Source organism: Pelodiscus sinensis, chromosome 8 (assembly GCF_052426305.1).
Source record: "Pelodiscus sinensis isolate ZL-2025 chromosome 8, ASM5242630v1, whole genome shotgun sequence".
Classification (NCBI taxonomy): domain Eukaryota; kingdom Metazoa; phylum Chordata; order Testudines; family Trionychidae; genus Pelodiscus; species Pelodiscus sinensis.
Window position 1 is genome coordinate 74,599,058 of NC_143059.1, and position 24,652 is coordinate 74,623,709.

Genomic DNA, 24,652 nt, shown 5'->3' on the forward strand with positions numbered 1-24,652 from the left:
GCCAGGGGAACCGTCCCACCATAGGGCTGGATGCAACATGCCCAGGAGCCGGGGGGGCTCTGCCCACCTGGCAGCAGGAAGGGCACAGGGCCAGCAGGGGCACCAGGACCCGGGCTCTCTGGAAGCCACCCAGGAGCGTCACGTGCCGCCCAGTTGACCAGCACAGTGCCCACAGCCAGCAGCATGTTCCAACGGGTGGTGCATATCTGCACGTGCCTTGGTGCATACAAAATTTATTCCGCACAGATGGAAAACATTAAAAGGAACGATGTCCAGGACCCTCCTTGGCATCAGGCTGCAGAACACAGAGCAAGTAGGATGCCTGCGTGTCCTCATCTGCATGCAACCAGCCTGTGTGGCAGGGCTGTGTCCTCACGTGTGCACAAACACATCTGTGTGTCTGGGCTGTCTGCGTGGCCTCACGCGTGTGCACAAACACATCTGTGTCTGGGCTGTCTGCGTGGCCTCACGCGTGTGCACAAACACATCTGTGTGTCTGGGCTGTCTGCGTGGCCTCACGCGTGTGCACAAACACATCTGTGTGTCTGGGCTGTCTGCGTGGCCTCACACGTGTGCACAATGCGTGGGGTAGGTTGGAGCCACGCAGGGCAGCACCATGCAGACACACACACACACCAGCTGTGGCACTTTCAGACCCCAACACGTTACCCAGCTGCGCCCGTGCAATGGCCCCGCCCACAGCCTCCCCCCACTGGTGCCCTGCCCTCGGGGCAGCTGGGGACCCCCAGGTGGCGGGGCGCTGTATTCGCAGGCCGGCACCAGGGCCGTGGCTCAGAGCAGCGGGATGCGGGACGGCTCCCAGAGCCGCCGGGCCAGGTCGCAGGCCTGCTGGATCACACGCTCGGTGGGGACGACGCCCAGGTGCACAGTCAGCAGCTCGTAGCACTTCACCACCTCGCCCGGGTGGCTCTTGCTGGAGTAGCGCAGCAGCCGCCTGCCAGGAGGGGCAGCGGTCAATGGGAGGCCCCTGCAGTGTTGCACCCCCTCCCCCCAAGCAGCATCCCAGAGGGGCAGACAAACCAGCCAGGCTGGGTCAGACCCACGACCCATCCAGCCCAGGGTCCTGTCTGCCCACAGTGCCACGTGCCCCAGAGGCCATGAACAGAACAGGGAGCCCTCCCCTGTCACCCATTCCCAGCCTCTGACAGTCAGACAGGGGCCAAGGCCACCCCCCCGCCCAGCCTGGCTCACAGCCGCTGAGGGACCTAACCAGCTCTTTTTGAACCGTTAAAGTCGTGGTCTTCACAGCATCCCCTGGCAGGGAGTTCCGCAGGTTGGCTGTGTGAAGAAATAGTGCCTTGTGTTTGTTTTCAACCCCCTTGCCTGTTAGGAGCTGGGTCACCCCATGATGTTGTGTTAGGGATGAACAGCACTTCCTGGGGCTCTCCCCCAGCCAGTGGCCAGACCTCTAGGCCAGCCCCCTCCTGAACAGTCACAGTCACCCTGCAGCTGGCGGGTGCTCCACGCCTCTCCGCTGGGCACAGGGCAGGCGTATTCCAGCGGTGCGGCCCCATGGAGGCAGCAGGACCCCTCTGCCTCAGTCACTTTCCCTTCCTCCGTGGGCTCCAGCACGCTGCTCCCTTGGTGACTCCGCTGAGCAGCCAGTTCCAGCAACACCAAGATCTCGCGCGCTCGCGGTCGCTGCCCCCGCCGGGCAGTCTCCCTGGGCAGAGGCTGGGGCCGCAGCACTGCAGGGCTGTGGGGACGTGGCCTGGTCGGAGCCTGGCTTACCAGCCTGGACCGGTCCCCCACGGGGAGGGGCAGCCCTGCGCTCACCTGTAGTAATCCCCGGCCAGCACGCCGATGGGGGCCGCGTCCTCGGCGAGCACGGGAACCTCGGGCCCCTCCAGCCTGTAACCCTGCGCGGCAAAGGAGCGGCCGTGAGCGGGGCCCAGGAACAGGGAGCCCAGGCGGGGCCGGGGGCTCAGGGACGCACCAGCTCGTTCTCCAGCCAGAGGAAGTAGCAGCAGTAGTAGTCGCCGTCCCGCAGCGCCAGCGTCGTGTAGCCCTTCTGCAGGTAGCGCCGCGCCAGCGCCAGCAGGCCCCACACCTGGCGAGAGGAGGCAGCTGCAGCCTGATCCGCTCCCCGTGCCCTGCGGGCCGGCCGGGGCTGCCCCTCCCGCCCGGCACCCGGGGCCGGTACCTTCTGCTTGATGAAGGCAGGCAGGGCGCCCTTGCCCAGCTCCGTGGCGGCCTCCTGGGCCACGCTGAGGGACGGGGCCACCATCTGCCCGGCGGCACGGTCCACGTAGATGAAGTGCACCAGGCCCGGGAAGTCCTCCAGGTAGGTGGGGGCCGGTCAAGGGCAACAGACTGCAGGGACCCCCATCCTGGGCAATAGGGGGCTTCCCCAAGCCCCCCGGCTCCTGAGGTCCCCCTCCCCCAGCAATGGGAACCCAGGAGCCCCCCACAACCCCGGGGCACCGCCCGTATCCCACCAAGGCACTGGGAGGTGTGGGGGGCTCTGTGCAAGCCCCCTGGCGGGGCCAGCCCAGCACCCCAGGGACCGTCAGATCCCGGATGGCTTGGCTGGGCCCCTGCAGTCACCGCCCCAGGGCTGGGCAGAATCCGGCCCGGCTGTCGGTGAGAAGGGGCAAGACCCCCCCCCCCGTGGCTGCAGTGGCGGGGCCAGGGCCCGGTGGATATGACACCATGGTGACGTTCCGCTTGCTCTTCACCAGGAGGAAATCCCGCCAGTCCAGCAGCTTCTCCCTGCAGAGGCAGAGGTCTGGGGTGAGCGCGGGGCCCCAGACTGCAGGGCACCGAGGGGACAGGCCCCGGCCCCGCCCGTGCCCCCCAGGCCGGGGTTCAAAGTGCCCGGCGGGCAGGTGCCAGCTGTTAGCCAAGGCCATGGCATGAAAGAGCTACGGTCGGAGCAGGCGCTTTGCAGTGGGGCCGAGTCCCTCCCAGCAAGACCACGATTCCCGGGGGGGAGGGGGAGGCACGTCCCTCCCAGCGGGACCACGATTCCCGGGGGGGAGGGGGGCGCCGCACGCGTCCTGCCGGGCTCACCCTGGGCCGGGCAGAGCAGCCTCCCCGGCACTAAGCCACAGCAGGGCGCTGGACTAGGACCGGGGCTGCGCCCACGAGCCTGGCCACGTGTTGTGGGCCGCCCTGCTGGCTGCGGGGGGCGCTGCCCGGTGCCGCGCTGGCGGCTCAGCAGGGCTGCGATGGCCAAATAAAGCCGCCGCGTCTCGGTCGCGCTCGCCCGCTGGCGCCATCGTCTCACGCCAGAGCCTGGCCGGCCACCCCCCCGAGCCTGGCCCCGCCTCTGCCCCCAGCCACACTCACCGCACCAGCTTCTGGGCCCAATCCTGCAGGCCCTGGGCCAGGCCCTGGCCGGGCAGCGGGGTCAGGAAGAGCTGGCGATAGACAGAGCAGAGCTGCCGCCTCACGCTGCCCAGCAGCTGCAGGAGCCTGGATGGAAACAGCCCCTGAGAGATGCCCCCAGATCCGCCCCAGCAGGCCCGCTGAGGTCTGAGCCCCCCCCCCGGCCGGCCCCCATACTCACTCCCTGGCGCTCCCGGACTCGTGTCTGGAGAAGGCCTTGCTCTTGAACTCCAGCCAGGCGCTGTGCAGCTGGACAGACAGGGCGGCCGTGAGCCGGGCGGGACGCGCCGGCCCCCCCCCCGCCAGGCCCAGACTCACCTGCATGTCCGGCCTGCCCAGCTTCTTGACGAACTTGTCCATCCTGTGGCGCAGCTCGGCCAGCAGCGGAGGGGAGCGGGCTGGCGGCCCCTCGTCCGGCCCCTCCCTCAGCTTCTTCTCCAGCACCACAAGCCCGTCCAGCAGCTGGTACAGGGAGCAGGCCATGTGGGGGCTGGGGCTCTGGGTGGGGAGAGCGGCAGGAGCCGGAAATGTTTTGTAACAGGGTCAGGAGTCCCGCGTGCCTCAGTTTCCCTGTGCGGCGCTGTGGGTGCAGGGCCTGGCCACTGGCAGAGCGAGTCCCCAGCAGCTGGTGAGCGAAGGGCTGGAGGGGACCCGGGGAGGGGGGGCTGCAAGGAGGCAGACCGAGCTGGAGCGCAGGGGCTGGGCCAGGCTCTGGGCTCCCCCGAAGGGATGCACAAGCTGCCTGGGGCCTGTCCCAGGTGGCCGGAGCCCGCAAGGGGCTGCAGGCTGGAGTCAGGCCCAGTTGTGGTGAAGGTGGCGCCAGCGCACTGACCCGAGCAGGCAGAGCAGTGGTGCACCCCCGGGCGTGCTTGCCCAAGCTCGGTGCAGGGTGGCCGAGGGCCTGGTGAAAGCTTGTGCTGGGCTGAGCCTGGCTCCGCTCCCCACCCTCCTGCCGCTCCAGCCGGGAGCAGCAACGGGCCCGGAGCAGCCTGCCGGGGCGGTGACCCAGGACCGGCTGCGCTAGCCACCGGGCAAGGGGAGAAAAGGAGCTGGGGCTGCTCTCCAGCCCCCCGCAGCAGGCACCTGGCCAGGCTCAGCGCAGGGAAGGACTTGCTGAGCGCCCAGGACGAGCTCCGGAGACGTCCAAGCGGCAGCGTGTTCCATCTCCGCCCAGAGCCTGCAGCGAGCCTCGGGGCTGAGCGCCTGGGGCTTCCTCCGACCCGCCAATCCCCCCCGCCCGCTCTCCTCTCCCCTCGGCCCAGCAGCTCTTTGGGGTGAGAGCCCAGGGCTGTGTCTAAACTGGCCAGTTCTTCTGGGAAATCAGCCACTTTACTGGAAAAACTTGCCAGCTGTCTACACTGGCCGCAAGAGCACTGCCGCTCTCCTGTAAGAAATCAGCGCTTCCTGCGGAAATACCGGGCTGCTCCCGTTCGGGCAAAAGGCCTTTTGCGCCAAAGGGCCAGTGCAGGCAGCCCAGATTTGTTTTCTGCAAAAAAGTCCCGATCGCAAAAATCACAAATCGGGGCTTTTTTGTGCAAAAGCGTCCTGCCAATCTAGACGCGCTTTTCCGAAAATGCTTCTAACGGAAAACTTTTCAGTTAAAAGCATTTGTGGAAAATCCTGCCAGTCTAGACGTAGCCCTGGTGTGAACTGACCTGGGGCTGGGCCTGGGCCTTTGGGACGGGGGGAACCTGCTGGGAGGCAGGGGATGGGTTAGAACCTCTCCCCTGTGTGAGGGGGGTCTGGGGGGCACAGGGAGCACTGGGGTGTGTGAGGGGAGGTGGGGGATGGGTTAGAACCTCTCCCCTGTGTGAGGGGGGTCTGGGGGGCACAGGGAGCACTGGGGTGTCTGAGGAGAGGTGGGGGATGGGTTAGAACCTCTCCCCTGTGTGAGGGGGGTCTGGGGGGCACAGGGAGCACTGGGGTGTCTGAGGAGAGGTGGGGGATGGGTTAGAACCTCTCCCCTGTGTGAGGGGGAGCTGGGGGGCACAGGGAGCACTGGGGTGTGTGAGGGGAGGTGGGGGGGATGGGTTATAACCTCTCCCCTGTGAGGGGGGCTGGGGGGCACTGGGGTGTCTGAGGGGAGCTGGGGGATGGGTAGAACCTCTCCCCTGTGAGGGGGGCTGGGGGGGCACAGGGAACACTGGGGTGTGTGAGGGGAGGTGGGGGATGGGTTATAACCTCTCCTCTGTGAGGGGTGCTGGGGGGGCACAGGGAGCACTGGGGTGTGTGAGGGGAGGTGGGGGATGGGTAGAACCTCTCCCCTGTGAGGGGGGCTGGGGGGCACAGGGAGCACTGGGCGTCTGCGGGATTTGCTCTGGGGCTTGCTGCCAGCCGGGGCGCTCGGTGGGCCTGGTGCGGTGCCTTGCGGGAGGGCCCGGCCGGGGCGCTGAGCAGCCCTGGTGGGAGCACCCCCCCGGTTCGCCCCTCTACCCAGAGGCCAGACGGGCAGCACGGCGCGCTCCGAGCGGCTCACCTTGGTGAGCAGCACCAGCACGATGCCCGGCCAGAGCGGCAGGCAGTACATGGAGTGGGGCACCATGGGGCAGTAGCCCTCCCGCAGGTTCGCATCCAGGAAGATCCTTGTGGGGTTGGAGGCTTGTGGTGCCGGGGGCCCCAGGGCCTGGAGCGAGTCCTCTGCCAGCTGGGGAGAGAGCAGCCGGCTCGCAAGCAGTGCGGGCAGCACAGCGAGGGGCCCTGGGACACGCAGGCAGGGGGGCGGCAAAGGGAGACTGAGGCTGGATCTCAGGACAAACTCCCCCCCGGCCCTGCCCCTTGGAGCCCGTCACGCAGGCGCTGCCAGCCCGGCTCCCTGCCCAGGGAACAGACCCTCCCCATGGCTAGCAGCTGGCAGGGCCGGCCTCTAGGGGGTACAGGGCAACCCCCCAGCATCGCCTCTTCTGGTCCCTGGGCTGCCCCTTCCCCAAAGGCCCGAGCCAGGGAATTACAGAGGGGCCTGGTGCGGGGCGGCAGCAGGGGTCCGCCCCCCTGCACTCTCCCCCAGTGGGGTGGGCTGGGGCCAGGCCGCTCTGCTTCTGCCCCCGCCAGCCCCCCAGCACTGCCCCAGGCCGCCCGGGGGACCGGCGTGTCCATAGGATGGCTGAGGCACCCTACGGGCAGGAGGCCCTGGGGAGACTCGTGGGCTCCATGTTCTGCCCCGTGGAGCGTGGGCGGGGCCGAGGCCAGGCCGGCGCAGTGGGGTGGGGGCCCGCAGGCTCTCGCAGCGTCCTGCTCAGGGTGGGGATCCGCCACGGGCCCATTCCCGGCTCACCTGGACGTCGGCAGCATCCGCCTCCCCCGAGCCCGGCGGGTCTGAGCCCTCCGACCAGCTGCTGCCTCCTGTGGGCAACAGAGCAGAGGAGCCAGCTGCCCCCGCACCGCCTGCAGCCCAGCCCGGCGGGGGCAGCGCTGGGCCCCTCGGCCCTGGCTAGCCAGGGACTCACCTGCACTCTGCCGGCTGGGCGAGGGCTGGGGGGTGTAATACTCCTCGGGCACAGAGAGCTCGTCCGCATCCTGCCAGGGAAGGGAGCCAGCTCAGCAGGCTGCGGGACCCTCCCCAAGGGCAGGCTGAGGGTGGGCCAAGGGGCAGAGCGGGCAGGCTGGGCTGGGCCCCGGGGAGCTGGATGGTCTGAGACTGGCGAAGGGTTCCTGGGCAGCAGGACACAGGGCCCCGGGCTAGGGCCGGAAGCGCGGGGAAGGGGGGAAGCTCCCGGACTCCCAGGGCCCTGATCCCAGCTGTGTCCACCGTGGGACCCAACCCAGCAGCCCCAGGCTCTGTGCCTGGGTCGCCCAGACAGTGGCGCACACACCTGCTCCTCGGCCTGGCTCCTGGGGGCGCCGTGGGGGCTGGGGCGACTCACTGGGATGCTCGCGCTGCTCTTCGGCCTCCCCCGGGCCGGCTGTGGGGAGAGCCGAGAGCTGCTCAGAGGGGCCTGCCACAGCCCGCGGGAGGCGATGCTGCAGGCCGGGCCACGTACCTGGGGGCTCGGCTCCTCCTCCGCGCTGGGGCACAGGTCCTGCACCAGCAGGATGAGAGTGAGCAGGTCGGCCGGGCGCACGGCGCTGGCGCTCCGGCTGCGGGAGAAGGGCAGTGAGTGCCGGGCCGCGGCCCCGGGAAGGGCCGTGCAGGGCGGGGAGCCGGGCCAGGCGTCTCACCTGGAGTAGAAGGCCAGCAGCTTGGTGTGCACCAGCAGGAAGGCGTGCACCACCTCCTCCCCCCCGCGCTGCCCGCTGCCCGCCAGGTGCGGCACCACCTGGCGCTCCAGGAACTCGATGCACTGCTCGCACAGCTGCGGGTGGATCAGCCGCTCCACGGCCTGCGGGCAGGGCCCAGGGAGACGGACACAGCCCCAGCCCCAGCCTGCCTGAGCTCAGACGGGCAAGGGGAGGAAACTGTCCCCCCAGTGCCCGGCTGCCCCACAGCATCGAGCCCCCCCCAGTGCCCGGCTGCCCCACAGCATCGAGCCCCCCCAGTGCCCGGCTGCCCCACAGCATCCGGAGCCCCCCTAGTACCCGGCTGCCCCACAGCATCGAGCCCCCCCCAGTGCCCGGCTGCCCCACAGCATCCAGAGCCCCCCCAGTGCCCGGCTGCCCCACAGCATTGAGCCCCCCCAGTGCCCGGCTGCCCCACAGCATCCAGAGCCCCCCCAGTGCCCGGCTGCCCCACAGCATCCAGAGCCCCCCCAGTGCCCGGCTGCCCCACAGCATCCAGAGCCCCCCCAGTGCCCGGCTGCCCCACAGCATCGAGCCCCCCCAGTGCCCGGCTGCCCCACAGCATCGAGCCCCCCCCAGTGCCCAGCTGCCCCACAGCATCCAGAGCCCCCCCAGTGCCCGGCTGCCCCACAGCACTGAGCCCCCCCAGTGCCCGGCTGCCCCACAGCATCGAGCCCCCCCCAGTGCCCGGCTGCCCCACAGCATCCGGAGCCCCCCCAGTGCCCGGCTGCCCCACAGCATCCAGAGCCCCCCCAGTGCCCGGCTGCCCCACAGCATCCAGAGCCCCCCCAGTGCCCGGCTGCCCCACAGCATCCGGAGCCCCCCCAGTGCCCGGCTGCCCCACAGCATCCAGAGCCCCCCCAGTGCCCGGCAGCCCCACAGCATCGAGCCCCCCCAGTGCCCGGCAGCCCCACAGCATCGAGCCCCCCCAGTGCCCGGCTGCCCCACAGCATCCAGAGCCCCCCCTGCCCAGCAGCCCCACAGCATCCAGAGCCCCCCCAGTGCCTGGCTGCCCCACAGCATCCAGAGCCCCCCCAGTGCCCCCCCAGTGCCCGGCAGCCCCACAGCATCGAGCCCCCCCAGTGCCCGGCTGCCCCACAGCATCCAGAGCCCCCCCAGTGCCCGGCTGCCCCACAGCATCCAGAGCCCCCCCTGCCCAGCAGCCACACAGCATCCAGAGCCCCCCCTGCCCAGCAGCCCCACAGCATCCAGAGCCCCCCCCTGCCCCCATCAGGGCAATTCTCGCCAGTCACGCCCCACGGGCGAGGTACCTCCACGGCGAAGCTCTGGTCAGCCTCCCGCAGGCGGCTGTAGGTCTGGAGCAGGCCCTGGAAGCGGGCCCACACGCGGCCACGCTGCTCCGAATCCGCCGGCCTCAACCTGGGAGCACAGCCTCCAAGTCAGCCCGCCCGCAGCCGGTCTGCCCAGGGCCCCCACAGGCTCCTCCCTGGGACGGAGAGACCCCGCCGCACTCGGAGCCGGGGGGAGGGGCGCCCCCTCAGGCAGCAGTGCCCCACGCGCAGGGCCCGGCAGAGCGCCCCCTAAGCTGCGCCGCCTCGTAGATGCCTTGAGGCCCGTGCAGGGGCCCAGGGGTGCAGCAGGGAGAGGAGGGGGCGAGACTGCCCCCCACGTCAACTGCTGCTGCTGGGGAGGCCTGGGGGAGTCGTCTCTAGGCCTGCACCCAAGTCCCTCACGTCCAGACCCAGCCCAGAGCCCTGCTCCCCAGCCCTGTGCCCCAGCCGAGCCCTCCTGCACGCGACCCCCTTACCCCGCCCCACGTGCTCAGAGCATCCTTCATTCCGCACGCGGGAAACGAGAGTGGGGCCCAGCCAGGCGCGCAGGACTCGAGTCCCACAGCCTGCAGCAAGCTCCTGGCCCCACAGGCCCCATCGCTCCTCCGCCCCCGCGGCGCCACCCACCCAGCCCAACACCGGGGCCCGGCCCCTCCCCCCGCTAGCTCCCCAGTCAGCTCGGACGCCCGATCTGGGCGAGGGGCGGCCTGGCCCACGCCCTGCCGCAGCCCCCGGCCGGCTGGCCACTCACTCCCTGCCGACGAGCTGCGAGTCCAGGGTCAGGAGGCCGAAGTGGGCCTCCACCAGTCTCCTCAGCACGTAGAGCTTGCGGCGCAGGTCGTCCTCGCTCTCCGAGCCGTCCCCGTTCACCGCGATGTACAGGCACTCCCCGAACTGCAGGACACCCGCCGTCAGAGCCACGGCTCGGCCCCAGAGCGAGAGGTGCTTCCCGCGCAGGGCGAGGAACGGCGCGGGGCCCAGGGCAGGGGCCGCGCGGGACCCTGGCTCCCAGAGCTGCCAGCGCGGCTCCCCCTGACCAGCACTGGCAGGAGCCACCGGCACCTTCACAGGTCACCCCCTTGCCCGGCTACGGAGCCGTGGCAGCCCCTGGCTCCGGGGGTGCAAGGGCTGGGAGCAGCCCCCCTCTGAGGACTGGCGGGGGGGACCGGGCTCTGGCGAGGGGGGTGCCTCCGTCGGCCACGGTGCAGAGCCCCACACCCGCAGCACTTCTGCGGAGGCGGATGGGCTCTGCCCCACTCCTTCCTGCCCAGAGACCCAGCCGGGCTCCTCCAGGGCCCCCCGTACCATGTGCAGCACGTGGAGGGGGCCTCCCTCGCCGGCCGAGAAGCAGGTGTAGGTGTCCGAGAGCTGCTCCAGCAGCGCTGCGCAGGAGATGATCACCGGGGCGAAGAGCGTGTTGATGCTGTCCTCGCAGGCGGGCGGCTGCAGAGCAGGGCCAGGCCGGCCATGAGCCAGTCCTGCCCAGGTGCACCCGCCTCCCCTCCCCGCTCGGCTGCACCTCCAGCGCCCCAACTCCCCCCCCAGGGCTCAGCTGCTCCTCCCCCACCCCCTCCCCAGCCCTCAGCCGCTCCCCCCCAGCCCCCTCCCCATCCGCCCCCCCCCACCCCCTCCCCAGCCCTCACCTGCCCCCCCGCCCCGCCCTGCTCACCTGGCAGCCCACGGGGCCGAAGCGCCGGCGCAGGCTGTCGATGAACTCGGGGTCGGCCCAGCAGAACAGCAGCTCGGCGCCCTCGCTGGCGATCAGCAGGCACCTCATCTGCGGGGGGCGGGTCAGAGCCAGCGCCGGCTGGGGGGGCAGAGCGCGCACCCCGCCAGGCCCGTGCCTCAGTTTCCCCAGGACGGTGCCCCCGGAGCAGCCTGGGCAAAGCTGGGGGGTTTCACTGCCCGGGGCCCGCCACCCTGGGGGGCAATAGGGGCCCACTGCAGCCCCGGGGCCCGCCTGCCGCGCGCACCCTCCCTACCTCAGTTTCCCCACCCGCCAGCGCGGAAGAGCCCCTTCCCATTACCGTGCTCGCGCGCTTCCGCCACCGGGCACGGCACGTGACTCGCCGCCGCGCTCATGTGACCTGGCGGGGGCGGGGAGGCCGGCCCCACGTCCCGGTCCGGTCCCGCCTCCGCCCGGAACGACTCCGCGGCGGCGGTTCAGCCTCCTGCCCGTCCCCACGGCGCCCCCTGCCGGGCGAGGCGGGGCCTGGAGTAGCCAGTAGCGGCCCCCCCCCCCCCGCCAGTTCCTGCCCGTCCCCACGGCGCCCCCTGCCGGGCGAGGCGGGGCCTGGAGTAGCCAGTAGCGGCCCCCCCCCCCGCCAGTTCCTGCCCGTCCCCACGGCGCCCCCTGCCGGGCGAGGCGGGGCCTGGAGTAGCCAGTAGCGGCCCCCCCCACCCCCGCCAGTTCCTGCCCGTCCCCACGGCGCCCCCTGCCGGGCGAGGCGGGGCCTGGAGTAGCCAGTAGCGGCCCCCCCCCCCCGCCAGTTCCTGCCCGTCCCCACGGCGCCCCCTGCCGGGCGAGGCGGGGCCTGGAGTAGCCAGTAGCGGCCCCCCCCCCCCCGCCAGTTCCTGCCCGTCCCCACGGCGCCCCCTGCCGGGCGAGGCGGGGCCTGGAGTAGCCAGTAGCGGCCCCCCCCCCGCCAGTTCCTGCTCGTCCCCACGGCGCCCCCTGCCGGGCGAGGCGGGGCCTGGAGTAGCCAGTAGCGCCCCCCCCCCCCGCCAGTTCCTGCCCGTCCCCACGGCGCCCCCTGCCGGGCGAGGCGGGGCCTGGAGTAGCCAGTAGCGCCCCCCCCCCCCCCGCCAGATCCTGCCCGTCCCCACGGCGCCCCCTGCTGGGCCTTGTCCCGCACAATGGGGGTGGCGTGCAAGGCAGGTGGCGGGGTGCCCGTGGGGCCAGCCGCTTCCCCTGCCGGTCTGTCAGCGCAGGCCCGCTGCTCTCGGCCAGCAGGGACACCCCCTGCCCCCTCTGGGGCACATCCCACTCCCAGCGCTGTGCGGGGACCAGCCCCCGGCCGGCAGCGTCCTCCCCCCACTGCCTCGGGCTGGGCTGGCACCCTGGGAAAGCCCCAGACCCGCTGACCCAGAGCCGACCCCAGCGTGTGCCCAAGCCCCCGCACAGCGCTGGCAGGGGAAGCCATTTCCAGCCTGTTCGCGCCTGGCCCTGCAGGCTCCAGTGCAGCCCAGGCAGGGGCTTAGCACCCTCCCCTCCTGCCTCCTGCCTTGGGCCCCTGCGCTTTATTACGGGCCCCGCCTGCCTTGCGGTGCGTCCCGAGTGCCTCACGCCACACCCCTGCACAGGCAGAGCCCTGGCCTTAGCCCCAGCCCCATATGAACTGGGCCCCCAAGTCGTCACCCCCACCCAGCCCTGGCTCAGATCACTGAACCCAGCAGCAAACCCACCCCCTGGGTCGCTGGTGCAGGCGGAGACGCGGCGCCCTGTGGGCAGCGGCAGACACGGCTCCAGGCTCTCTGCTGCGCTCCCGTGCTCAGCCAGCCAGGCCGGCGGCTGGGCGCAAGGGGGGAGTGGGGGTGGCTGGGCACACGAGGGGGTGGACGTGGTTGGGCACAAGGAGGGGAGGGGGCGGCTGGGTACATGGGGGTGGAGGGGGCTGAGCACAAGGAGGGGCCGGGGGGCTGGGCAGAAGGGAAGGTGGGGCTGGCTGGGCACAAGAGGGGGGGGGCTGGGCACAAGAGGGGGAGGGGGCAGCTGCACACAAGGGGGGGGCTGGGTACAAGAGGGGGAGGGGGCAGCTGCACACAAGAGGCGGGGGGGGCGGGCACAAGGGGGGAGTGGGGGTGGCTGGGTACATGAGGGGTGGAGGGGGCTGAGCACAAGGAGGGGCCGGGGGGCTGGGCAGAAGGGAAGGTGGGGCTGGCTGGGCACAAGAGGGGGGCTGGGCACAAGAGGGGGAGGGGCAGCTGCACACAAGAGAGGTGGGGGCTGGGCACAAGGAGAGGCGGGGGCGGCTGAGCACAATTGAGGGAGCAGGCGGCTGGGCACAAGAGAGGGGGGGCTGGGCACAAGAGGGGGAGGGGGCAGCTGCACACAAGAGGGGGGCTGGGCACAAGAGGGGGAGGGGGCAGCTGCACACAAGAGGGGGGGCTGGGCACAAGAGGGGGAGGGGGCAGCTGCACACAAGAGAGGCGGGGGCTGGGCACAAGGAGAGGCGGGGGGGCTGAGCACAATTGAGGGGGCAGGCGGCTGGGCACAAGGGGCAGCAGGCGGGGGGCACTCCTGGGTGTAGGCAGAGGGTGGGAGGGTCAGGCCAGTGAAGCGCGTTGGATGCAGGCGGTGGCTCTGGCGGCGCCCGGTGCCCACAGCCCCGCTGGCTGGCCAGGGGCACTTTGCAACGGCCTGTCTGGGCCTCGAGGGGGGATGTTTCCATAGAATGGAGAGGGGGGGTGACGTAGTGGGGGTACCTGGCTGGTTTCTGTGCTGCTGGCTCTGGGGTAACCCCCACTGGCTGCCGTGGGGACCACGACCCAGCAAAACAGGATGAGTCACTATGCAAAGGGACCTCTCAACCTGTCTGACCACTAACCCCCATGGAGAGGAACAAAGGAAGGTGGATGCTGCCCTGGCTGGGGGGCTGGGCTGGGGGAGAGTGAGTTAGTTCCTGTCTGGAAGGCAGGGGAGAAGGAGCTGGGGAGGGGGCTGGGACTCCCCTATCTCAAGGGGGCCTGAGGCCTCTTAGCCCCAGTTCCTGTAACTAGATTCCATCTGTGCTGTGCTGTATCCTGGAGAGGCAATAAACTTCCTCTATTCCACCGGCTGGTGTAGTCTGTTTGTGCCATTTCGGGGTGCAGGAGACGGGGGACCCCCAACGCACCGTCACAGGGGGGCTCAGCTCCAGTTCGGCCCCGGGATCGACAGGCAGAGCCCCCAGCTGGCAGTGCAGCCCCGACTCGGTCCCGGGCAGGGGATCGACAGGCGGACCTTGTGGCCGGCAGTGCAGCCCCGACTCGGCCCCGGGCGGGGGATCGACAGGCAGAGCCCCCGGCCGGCAGTGCAGCCCCGACTCGGCCCCGGGCAGGGGATCGACAGGCAGAGCCCCCGGCCGGCAGTGCAGCCCCAACTCGGCCCCGGGCGGGGGATCGACAGGCAGAGCCCCCGGCCGGCAGTGCAGCCCCAACTCGGCCCCGGGCGGGGGATCGACAGGCAGAGCCCCCTGGCCGGCAGTGCAGCCCCAACTCGGCCCCGGGCGGGGGATCGACAGGCGGACCTTGTGGCCGGCAGTGCAGCCCCGACTCGGCCCCGGGCGGGGGATCAACAGGCAGAGCCCCCAGCCGGCAGTGCAGCCCTGGCTCGGCCCCGGGCAGGGGATTGACAGGCAGAGCCCCCGGCCGGCAGTGCAGCCCCGACTCGGCCCCGGGCAGGGGATCGACAGGCGGAGCCCCCGGCCGGCAGCGCAGCCCCGACTCGGTCCCGGGCAGGGGATCGACAGGCGGAGCCCCCGGCCGGCAGTGCAGCCCCGACTCGGTCCCGGGCAGGGGATCGACAGGCGGAGCCCCCGGCCGGCAGTGCAGCCCCGACTCGGCCCCGGGCGGGGGATCGACAGGCGGAGCCCCCGGCCGGCAGTGCAGCCCCAACTCGGCCCCGGGCGGGGGATCGACAGGCAGAGCCCCCGGCCGGCAGTGCAGCCCCAACTCGGCCCCGGGCGGGGGATCGACAGGCAGAGCCCCCAGCCGGCAGTGCAGCCCCAACTCGGCCCCGGGCGGGGGATCGACAGGCAGAGCCCCCTGGCCGGCAGTGCAGCCCCGACTCGGCCCCGGGCAGGGGATCAACAGGCAGAGCCCCCGGCCAGCAGTGCAGCCCCAACTCGGCCCCGGGCGGGGGATCGACAGGCAGAGCCCCCGGCCGGCAGCACAGCCCCGACTCGGCCCCGGGCGGGGGATCGACAGGCGGAGCCCCCGGCCGGCAGTGCAGCCCCAACTCGGCCCCGGGCGGGGGATCGACAGGCAGAGCCCCCAGCCGGCAGTGCAGCCCCAACTCGGCCCCGGGCGGGGGATCGACAGGCAGAGCCCCCTGGCCGGCAGTGCAGCCCCGACTCGGCCCCGGGCGGGGGATCGACAGGCGGACCTTGTGGCTGGCAGTGCAGCTCCCCAGGGCTGGGCTGCAGGAACACGGGCGTGGGGCACAGCTGGGCACAAACGGCTCCCAGCTGTTGGCTGCACACGCACGCCCCAGCTGGTCGCTCACATGCTCTCCAGATGTGCGGCTCTCGCACTCCAGCTGCTGTGTCCAACTTCCCTGAACACGGAGCTGCTGCGATGGCTAGGACAGCCGGCTGCGTAGTTCCCCTCCCCGGGAGTCCTGGGAACGTTGCTGGGGTGCGGCCGGGAGGCAAGGCAGCTGGGTGGCGAGACGAGTGGGACTCCTGGCCAGCTGCTCCTGTGCCTGAGGGGGAGGCACCTGACAGCTGGTGGGAGGGAGCAAAGCACTGAACTCAGCCCGGGCGGGTCTGTGCCTGGCCCCTGACGCGCTGAGGCTGGTGCCCGCGCTCTGGAGCCTCTGCAGGGCGGTTGGACAGACTCCAGCCCTTGACCTTCTCTGGTGACGGGACCAAGCTCCGTGCTCTCCCGTCCCCTGGCCCCTCTCGCCCCGTCTGGGACCCCAGCACGCTGGCTCACTGGCTTGGATGGCACGGTCGCGTCGGTGGCTCAGTCCCCGAGCCAGAACCGTGTGTCCTCTGGCCTGGTCCCGGGGGCTGGTGCCTGGATTCCCGGGCGCTCCCGCCTGGGTGGGGAGCCAGGCCTCCACCCAGCTCCGCCGCGTCCTGCTGCTGTGGCACAGAGCTCAGCCAGGGGGTGGCACCGATGGGCTTTGGCCTCACATGGCAAGGTTACCGCTGGCTTGGGGCGCCTGGCCGGGTGCTGTCCCTGCCGGGGGCCTAGGCTGGCCTGGAACTCTTCTGTTTGTGCCTGGGTCGCTGGGCAAGCCCTGCCCCCGTCCCCCAGCTCTGCCGGGTAGCCCGGTCCTACGGCTGGGCCGTGCCCTCGGCTCCTGGCCTGAGCCAGACCCCAGGTGCATGCAGCCCGAGTGCGCCCCATGCCAGGGAGCCTGGCGCAGACTGTGGAGAGACGAGCCCAGGCCAGGTCGGACAACCCACCTTTATTCTCCCCATCCCCCAACCGTCGACGCCAGTACCGGAGCCGGCTCACCACGCGCCTCCATAAAATCTCTTCTGGAAGGAATATTCACACCCGTAAGAGTGCCCCACGGAGCAGCCCCCGCCCGAGGACGTGCCCGACTCGTCCTCAGCCCACCCTGCCAGCTGGCAATGGCCCCTCCCTCACGAGCAGAGCCCCGCGCGTCTCTCCGCTCCGGAAAACAGCATTTAAATACAAACATCTACAGCAAAGGCTCCGCGGTCCAGCCGGCGAGCCCCACGAGAGTCCTTGGCCCGGCCGGCGAGCCCCACGAGAGTCCTTGGCCCAGCCGGCGAGCCCCACGAGAGTCCTTGGCCCGGCCGGCGAGCCCCCGGCTCCAGGCTCGGCTGAGCCCCCCAACCAGTGTCCTTGGCCCGGCCGGCGAGCCCCACGAGAGTCCTTGGCCCGGCCGGCGAGCCCCACGAGAGTCCTTGGCCCGGCAGGCGAGCCCCCGGCTCCAGGCTTGGCTGAGCCCCCCAACCAGTGTCCTTGGCCGGGCCGGCGAGCCCCACGAGAGTCCTTGGCCCAGCCGGCGAGCCCCCGGCTCCAGGCTCAGCTGAGCCCCCCAACCAGTGTCCTTGGCCCAGCCGGCGAGCCCCACGAGAGTCCTTGGCCCGGCTGGCGAGCCCCACGAGAGTCCTTGGCCTGGCCGGCGAGCCCCACGAGAGTCCTTGGCCTGGCCGGCGAGCCCCCGGCTCCAGGCTCATCTGAGCCCCCCAACCAGTGTCCTTGGCCCGGCCGGCAAGCCCCACGAGAGTCCTTGGCCTGGCCGGCGAGCCCCTGGCTCCAGGCTCGGCTGAGCCCCCCAACCAGTGTCCTTGGCCAGGCCGGCGAGCCCCACGAGAGTCCTTGGCCTGGCCGGCGAGCCCCTGGCTCCAGGCTCGGCTGAGCCCCCCAACCAGTGTCCTTGGCCTGGCCGGCGAGCCCCCGGCTCCAGGCTCGGCTGAGCCCCCCAACCAGTGTCCTTGGCCAGGCCGGCGAGCCCCCGGCTCCAGGCTCGGCTGAGCCCCCCAACCAGTGTCCTTGGCCGGGCCGGCGTGACTCCTTGCAGCCGCTGCCCCCCAGCATGTCATGTCGCCCAGGCCCAGGCCCCAAACGTCAGGGCCTGGTCCAGCAGCTGCCCTCCGCGTCCTCGCCTGTCTGGCCTGCCAGAGGCAGCAGGGGGCGCTGCTCCCACACACAAAGCTCTCGGGTGGCTGGTGGGCTGGTACCAGGACCCGTCTGGCCCGGTCTCTTGGGGTGGGCACAGGGCGCAGCCAGGACCCGACTCTGGATCCCCGGGGAGAAGCATGGGGGGCAATGGCCACCCCCCGGACTGGTCCATGCCCAGCCCCATCACTGGGGTGCTAGGAAATCTTCCCTGCCGCTCCCCGGTCCGGCCAGTGGAACAGACGCAGGGGGAGCCGGGACGATGCCCACGGTTCCCGGAGCCTTGGCTAGCGCAGGGCAGGGAGGCTCGGAGGGGCCTGGGCTGGCTCTGGCCAGCTGGGGGCTCTGTCCCCTCCACAGGGTGCCTGGTGCTCGCTGTGCCAGGCTGAGAGCACAGCCGGGGAGCTCTGTCTCCGCACTCCTCGCGCAGCCCACGCCAGCCGGGCCACGGGCCACGGGCCACGTCCACAGCCAGATGCCAGCCACATGCAGTGGGTGTGTAGCTCCCAGCACCCTGAGCTGCAGGCCCGGCCACTGCACCAGGGTCTCACGTTCCTGGCTCGTCCAGCAGGGGCCAGTGGTGTCACCCCTGGAGCCGTGTCCCTGCCCGGCTGTGGGCACGGCAGGCCCAGAGCTCAGAGCCTGCCCACGCTGGAGGGGGGGAAGGGGCCAAGCCACCAGCTTGGCTGGGCTGTGCTGGGGCCTGTGGGCTGCACGGAGGGGTCGCTGTGGAGCAGCTCAGGGTGCCTCGCTCTGGGCAGTTCTCTGTGGGGCAGAGTCCCAGGCGGGACCCTTCTGCATCAGCCAGTCCTGGCGACAGGAGGGCCCCAGCCCCAGTGCCTGGCAGCAAGGTCTGTGCAGGAAGCAGGACCGGGCGGGGCTGTGCAGGTCCAGCAGTGCTTCAGGCAGAGCTACCGGTACCGGCAGGCCAGGGCGTTCACGTTCCTCACCACGTAGAAGCTCATGCTCAGCGGCGGGACGACCAGCGTGCGGCCGGCTCGCAGGGGGCGAGGGCTCAGCTCCGGAAGTGTCCCGTCATCCGCCACGGCCAGCGGCTGCCCATTGAGCTGCACAGACCTGCCAGGGAAGGACACTGGGGTCAGCCCAGAGCTGGGGCAGGATGGGTGGCAGCAGCGTGGGCGGGGCGGCAGGGCAGGGCAGAGCCGGTGCAGGGTGGGCGGCAGGCAGCATGGGCGGGGCGGCAGGGTGGAGGTGGGATGGGATGGGCGGCTGACAGCGCGTGGGTGGGGTGGCAGGGCAGAGGCGGGACAGGGTGGGTGGCAGGACAGAGGCGGGGCAGGGTGGGTGGTAGGCAGCGTGGGCGGGTGGCAGGGCAGAGGCGGGGCAGGGCGGGTGGCAGGACAGAGGCGGGGCAGGGCGGGTGGCAGGAGAGAGGCGGGGCAGGGTGGGTGGTAGGCAGCGTGGGCGGGTGGCAGGACAGAGGCGGGGCAGGGCGGGTGGCGGGACAGGGCGGCTGGCAGGGCAGAGGTGGGGCAGGGCGGCTGGCAGGGCAGAGGTGGGGCAGGGCGGGTGGCAGGGCAGAGGCGGGGCTGGGCGGGTGGTTGGCAGCGTGGGCGGGCGCCAGGGCAGAGGCGGGGCAGGGCGGGTGGTTGGCAGTGTGGGCGGGGCGGGCGCCAGAGCAGAGGCGGGGCAGGGCGGGTGGTTGGCAGTGTGGGCGGGGCGGGCGCCAGAGCAGAGGCGGGGCAGGGCGGGTGGTTGGCAGCGTGGGCAGGGCGGGCGGCAGAGCAGAGGCGGGGCAGGGCGGGTGGTTGGCAGCGTGGGCGGGGCGGGCGCCAGAGCAGAGGCGGGGCAGGGCGGGTGGTTGGCAGCGTGGGCGGGGCGGGCGGCAGAGCAGAGGCGGGGCAGGGCGGGTGGTTGGCAGCGTGGGCGGGGCGGGAGGCAGAGCAGAGGCGGGGCAGGGCGGGTGGTTGGCAGCGTGGGCGGGGCGGCAGGGTGGAGGTGGGATGGGATGGGCGGCTGACAGCGCGTGGGTGGGGTGGCAGGGCAGAGGCGGGGCAGGGCAGAGGCGGGACAGGGTGGGTGGCAGGACAGAGGCGGGGCAGGGTGGGTGGTAGGCAGCGTGGGCGGGTGGCAGGACAGAGGCGGGGCAGGGCGGGTGGCAGGACAGAGGCGGGGCAGGGCGGGTGGCAGGAGAGAGGCGGGGCAGGGTGGGTGGTAGGCAGCGTGGGCGGGTGGCAGGACAGAGGCGGGGCAGGGCGGGTGGCGGGACAGGGCGGCTGGCAGGGCAGAGGTGGGGCAGGGCGGCTGGCAGGGCAGAGGTGGGGCTGGGCGGGTGGCAGGGCAGAGGCGGGGCTGGGCGGGTGGTTGGCAGCGTGGGCGGGCGCCAGGGCAGAGGTGGGGCAGGGCGGGTGGTTGGCAGCATGGGCAGGGCGGGCGCCAGAGCAGAGGCGGGGCAGGGCGGGTGGTTGGCAGCGTGGGCAGGGCGGGCGCCAGAGCAGAGGTGGGGCAGGGCGGGTGGCAGGGCAGAGGCGGGGCTGGGCGGGTGGTTGGCAGCGTGGGCGGGCGCCAGGGCAGAGGCGGGGCAGGGCGGGTGGTTGGCAGCGTGGGCAGGGCGGGCGCCAGGGCAGAGGCGGGGCAGGGCGGGTGGTTGGCAGCGTGGGCGGGGCGGGTGGCAGAGCAGAGGCGGGGCAGGGCGGGTGGTTGGCAGTGTGGGCGGGGCGGGGCGGGCGCCAGAGCAGAGGCGGGGCAGGGCGGGTGGTTGGCAGCGTGGGCGGGCGCCAGGGCAGAGGCGGGACAGGGCGGGTGGTTGGCAGCGTGGGCAGGGCGGGCGCCAGAGCAGAGGCGGGGCAGGGCGGGTGGTTGGCAGCGTGGGCGGGGCGGGCGGCAGAGCAGAGGCGGGGCAGGGCGGGTGGTTGGCAGCGTGGGCGGGGCGGGCGCCAGAGCAGAGGCGGGGCAGGGCGGGTGGTTGGCAGCGTGGGCAGGGCGGGCGCCAGAGCAGAGGCGGGGCAGGGCGGGTGGTTGGCAGCGTGGGCGGGGCGGGCGCCAGAGCAGAGGCGGGGCAGGGCGGGTGGTTGGCAGCGTGGGCGGGGCGGGCGGCAGAGCAGAGGCGGGGCAGGGCGGGTGGTTGGCAGCGTGGGCGGGGCGGGTGGCAGAGCAGAGGCGGGGCAGGGCGGGTGGTTGGCAGCGTGGGCGGGGCGGGCGCCAGGGCAGAGGCGGGGCAGGGCGGGTGGTTGGCAGCGTGGGCAGGGCGGGCGCCAGAGCAGAGGCGGGGCAGGGCGGGTGGTTGGCAGCGTGGGCGGGGCGGGCGGCAGAGCAGAGGCGGGGCAGGGCGGGTGGTTGGCAGCGTGGGCGGGGCGGGCGGCAGAGCAGAGGCGGGGCAGGGCGGGTGGTTGGCAGCGTGGGCGGGGCGGGCGGCAGAGCAGAGGCGGGGCAGGGCGGGTGGTTGGCAGCGTGGGCGGGGCGGGCGCCAGGGCAGAGGCGGGGCAGGGCGGGTGGTTGGCAGTGTGGGCGGGGCGGGGCGGCCGAGCAGAGGCGGGGCAGGGCGGGTGGTTGGCAGTGTGGGCGGGGCGGGGCGGGGCGGCCGAGCAGAGGCGGGGCAGGGCGGGTGGTTGGCAGTGTGGGCGGGGCGGGGCGGGGCGGCCGAGCAGAGGCGGGGCAGGGCGGGTGGTTGGCAGCGTGGGCGGGGCGGGCGGCAGAGCAGAGGCGGGGCAGGGCGGGTGGTTGGCAGTGTGGGCGGGGCGGGGCGGGCGCCAGAGCAGAGGCGGGGCAGGGCGGGTGGTTGGCAGCGTGGGCGGGCGCCAGGGCAGAGGCGGGACAGGGCGGGTGGTTGGCAGCGTGGGCAGGGCGGGCGCCAGAGCAGAGGCGGGGCAGGGCGGGTGGTTGGCAGCGTGGGCAGGGCGGGCGCCAGGGCAGAGGCGGGGCAGGGCGGGTGGTTGGCAGCGTGGGCAGGGCGGGCGCCAGGGCAGAGGCGGGGCAGGGCGGGTGGTTGGCAGCGTGGGCGGGGCGGGCGGCAGAGCAGAGGCGGGGCAGGGCGGGTGGTTGGCAGCGTGGGCAGGGCGGGCGCCAGAGCAGAGGCGGGGCAGGGCGGGTGGTTGGCAGTGTGGGCAGGGCGGGCGCCAGAGCAGAGGCGGGGCAGGGCGGGTGGTTGGCAGCGTGGGCGGGGCGGGCGCCAGGGCAGAGGCGGGGCAGGGCGGGTGGTTGGCAGCGTGGGCGGGGCGGGCGGCAGAGCAGAGGCGGGGCAGGGCGGGTGGTTGGCAGTGTGGGCAGGGCGGGAGGCAGAGCAGAGGCGGGGCAGGGCGGGTGGTTGGCAGCGTGGGCGGGGCGGGCGCCAGGGCAGAGGCGGGACAGGGCGGGTGGTTGGCAGCGTGGGCGGGGCGGGCGGCAGAGCAGAGGCGGGGCAGGGCGGGTGGTTGGCAGCGTGGGCGGGGCGGGCGGCAGAGCAGAGGCGGGGCAGGGCGGGTGGTTGGCAGCGTGGGCAGGGCGGGCGCCAGGGCAGAGGCGGGGCAGGGCGGGTGGTTGGCAGCGTGGGCGGGGCGGGCGGCAGAGCAGAGGCGGGGCAGGGCGGGTGGTTGGCAGCGTGGGCGGGGCGGGCGGCAGAGCAGAGGTGGGGCAGGGCGGGTGGTTGGCAGCGTGGGCGGGGCGGGCGCCAGAGCAGAGGTGGGGCAGGGCGGGTGGTTGGCAGCGTGGGCGGGGCGGGCGCCAGGGCAGAGGCGGGACAGGGCGGGTGGTTGGCAGCGTGGGCGGGGCGGGCGGCAGAGCAGAGGCGGGGCAGGGCGGGTGGTTGGCAGCGTGGGCAGGGCGGGCGCCAGAGCAGAGGCGGGGCAGGGCGGGTGGTTGGCAGCGTGGGCGGGGCGGGCGGCAGAGCAGAGGCGGGGCAGGGCGGGTGGTTGGCAGCGTGGGCGGGGCGGGCGGCAGAGCAGAGGCGGGGCAGGGCGGGTGGTTGGCAGCGTGGGCGGGGCGGGCGCCAGAGCAGAGGCAGGGCAGGAGGCAGCCCGACACTGGGCCTGGGGATCTGTGCCTCCCATGCCCCTGTGCTGCTGCCATGCCTGGGTAGCGCACACGCAGCACCCGGCTGGCCCGCGATCTTCTGCTGGGTAAGGCGAGGAGCTTGCCCTCTAGCCCCTCCCCCAGGCTGTGCAGGTTGCACTGGGTGCCCACGTCTCCCAGCTGTACGTGGGCAGCGCGGCCTGGCTCAGGCCCACAGAGCGTGTGCAGCAGCAGGTGGAAGCCTGGCCCCAGGCAGCTCAGAGACAAGCCACTTGTTGGGGCTACATGTTGCCAGGGCCCTGTGCTCACCTGCAGCACAGAACCCCAGACACGTGCGCTCACCGGCCGTGCAGCCTGTCCCGGCCGTGAGGCTGCAGCAGGTACTGGTGAACTCACCAGGCATGCAGCCCGTCCTGGCCATGCGGTTGCAGCAGGTACTGGTGAACTCACCAGGCATGCAGCCCGTCCTGGCCATGCGGCTGCAGCAGGTACTGGTGAACTCACCAGGCATGCAGCCCGTCCTGGCCATGCGGTTGCAGCAGGTACTGGTGAACTCACCAGGCATGCAGCCCGTCCTGGCCATGCGGTTGCAGCAGGTACTGGTGAACTCACCAGGCATGCAGCCCGTCCTGGCCATGCGGCTGCAGCAGGTAGTGGTGAACTCACCAGGCATGCAGCCCGTCCTGGCCATGCGGCTGCAGCAGGTACTGGTGAACTCACCAGGCATGCAGCCCGTCCTGGCCATGAGGCTGCAGCAGGTGCCGGTGAACTCACCGGGCGTGCAGTCCATTACAGCCCTGCAGCTGCAGGAGGTCTTGGTGAACTCACCACCTGTGCAGCCTGTCCCGGGCGTGCGGCTGCAGCAGGTCCTGGTGAACTCACCGGGGCTACGTCTAGACTGGCATGATTTTCCGGAAATGCTTTTAACGGAAAAGTTTTCCGTTAAAAGCATTTTCAGAACAGAGCATCTAGATTGGCAGGACGCTTTTCCGGAAAAGCACTTTTTGTGGAAAAGCATCTGTGCCAACCTAGACGCGCTTTTCCGCAAAAAAGTCCCGATCACCATTTTCGCGATCGGGGCTTTTTTGCAGAAAACAAAGCTGAGCTGCCTACACTGGCCCTTTTGCGCTAAAGTTTTGCACAAAAGGACTTTTGCCCGAATGGGAGCAGCACAGTATTTCCGCAAGAACACTGACAATCTTACATGAGAGCGTCAGTGTTCTTGCAGAAATTCAAGCAGCCAGTGTAGACAGCTGGCAAGTTTTTACAGAAAAGCGGCTGATTTTCTGGAAAAACTGGCCAGTCTAGACACAGCCCGGGTGTGCAGCCCATCCCGGCCGTGTGGCTGCAGCAGGTCCTGGTGAACTCACCAGCCATGCAACCCATCCTGGCCAAGCGGCTGCAGTAGGTCCTGGTGAACTCACCAGCCATGCAACCCATCCCGGCCGTGTGGCTGCAGTAGGTCCTGGTGAACTCACCAGCCATGCAACCCATCCCGGCCGTGTGGCTGCAGTAGGTCCTGGTGAACTCACCAGCCATGCAACCCATCCTGGCCATGCGGCTGCAGTAGGTCCTGGTGAACTCACCAGGGGTGTGTCTAGACTACAGAGTTTTGTCGACAAAAGTGGACTTTTGTCAACAAAACTATACCTGTGTCCACACTACCGCTGAGTTCTGTTGACATAATGTCGACAGAACTCAGCAGTTTTGTCGACGCTGGTAAACCTCATTTTACGAGGCATAACGCCTTCTGTCGCCAGAAGGTGTTATTGCATGTAAACTGTCCTTTGCGTCTACACTACCATGTCGAAAGCAGCTTGCTTTGTCAACAGAACTGAATGTAGTGTAGACACTCTTTGTCGACAGAAGTTTTGTCGACAGTATCTGTTGACAAAACTTCTCTCGACAAAAGCCTGTAGTCTAGACGTACCCCAGGCGTGCAGCCCATTATAGCCCTGCAGCTGTAGCAAGTCCTGGTGAACTCACCAGCCGTGCAGCTCATCCTGGCTGTGCAGCTGCAGGAGGTCCTGGTGAACTCACCAGCCATGCAACCCATCTCGGCCATGCGGCTGCAGTAGGTCCTGGTGAACTCACCAGGCGTGCAGCCCATTATAGCCCTGCAGCTGTAGCAAATCCTGGTGAACTCACCAGGCGTGCAGCCTGTCCCGGCCGAACGGCTGCAACAGGTGCTGGTGAACTCACCGGGCGTGCAGCCCGTCCCGGCCGTGCGGCTGCAGCAGATACTGGTGAACCAGCTTGTCCCGCAACGTTCCCACCAGCTTGATTTTCTTCCGGGAGCGATGCAGGTTGATGATGTAGAGGGTGATGGAGCCTCGGGCGTAGCTGTGGCTGCGAGCGAAAGCAGGAGCTAAGGGGGGCTGGCCGGCACCGTGCCTCGGCCGCCGCATGGCTTCTGGGCAGCTTCCCAAAGCGGGTGCTGCGGAGCGGGCAGCCAGGCTGGGGGTGGTGCCGTGAGCTGCGCTGGGAACCAGTCGCCGTCACAAGGCAGAGGCCAGCAGGGGCACCCCCACAGGCATGCAGGCTGT

General features: G+C 71.4%; 2 protein-coding genes across 20 annotated transcripts in view; both read right to left on the reverse strand.

Annotated features, from left to right (window-relative positions):
• Positions 1-213: 213 nt before the first annotated feature.
• Positions 214-11,040, reverse strand: HPS1 (HPS1 biogenesis of lysosomal organelles complex 3 subunit 1). 18 transcript variants are annotated; one of them, XM_089780317.1, is made up of 20 exons: positions 10,883-11,039; positions 10,525-10,632; positions 10,161-10,298; positions 9,607-9,749; positions 8,835-8,943; positions 7,507-7,667; positions 7,329-7,425; positions 7,161-7,250; positions 6,795-6,864; positions 6,623-6,717; positions 5,828-5,995; positions 3,670-3,849; positions 3,533-3,600; positions 3,313-3,438; positions 2,668-2,733; positions 2,165-2,309; positions 1,958-2,071; positions 1,798-1,880; positions 1,345-1,717; positions 819-955 (listed from the first exon to the last, which is right to left on the reverse strand). In XM_089780317.1, exons 2-19 carry the CDS (start codon positions 10,630-10,632, stop codon positions 1,378-1,380), a joined length of 2,301 nt encoding a protein of 766 aa, XP_089636443.1. In that variant the 5' UTR covers positions 10,883-11,039; the 3' UTR covers positions 819-955; positions 1,345-1,377. The 18 variants fall into 18 exon arrangements, with proteins under 18 accessions (XP_089636441.1, XP_089636442.1, XP_089636431.1 ...); XM_089780321.1 differs by lacking the exon at positions 1,345-1,717 and having other exon boundaries at positions 651-955; positions 6,623-6,690; positions 10,883-11,037; XM_089780319.1 differs by lacking the exon at positions 7,161-7,250 and having other exon boundaries at positions 6,623-6,690.
• Positions 11,041-15,969: 4,929 nt separating this feature from the next.
• Positions 15,970-24,652, reverse strand: part of HPSE2 (heparanase 2 (inactive)) — a 176,206-nt gene continuing 167,523 nt past the window's right edge. The window contains exons 11-12 of one of the 2 annotated variants that reach the window (XM_075934461.2): positions 24,309-24,455; positions 15,970-18,236 (exon numbers count right to left, since the gene is read on the reverse strand). In XM_075934461.2, the coding sequence (XP_075790576.1) occupies positions 18,071-18,236; positions 24,309-24,455 (313 nt within the window). In that variant the 3' untranslated portion in view covers positions 15,970-18,070. Of the gene's footprint in view, positions 18,237-24,254; positions 24,456-24,652 lie in introns of both variants that reach the window. The other variant, XR_012905505.2, reaches the window with a different exon arrangement.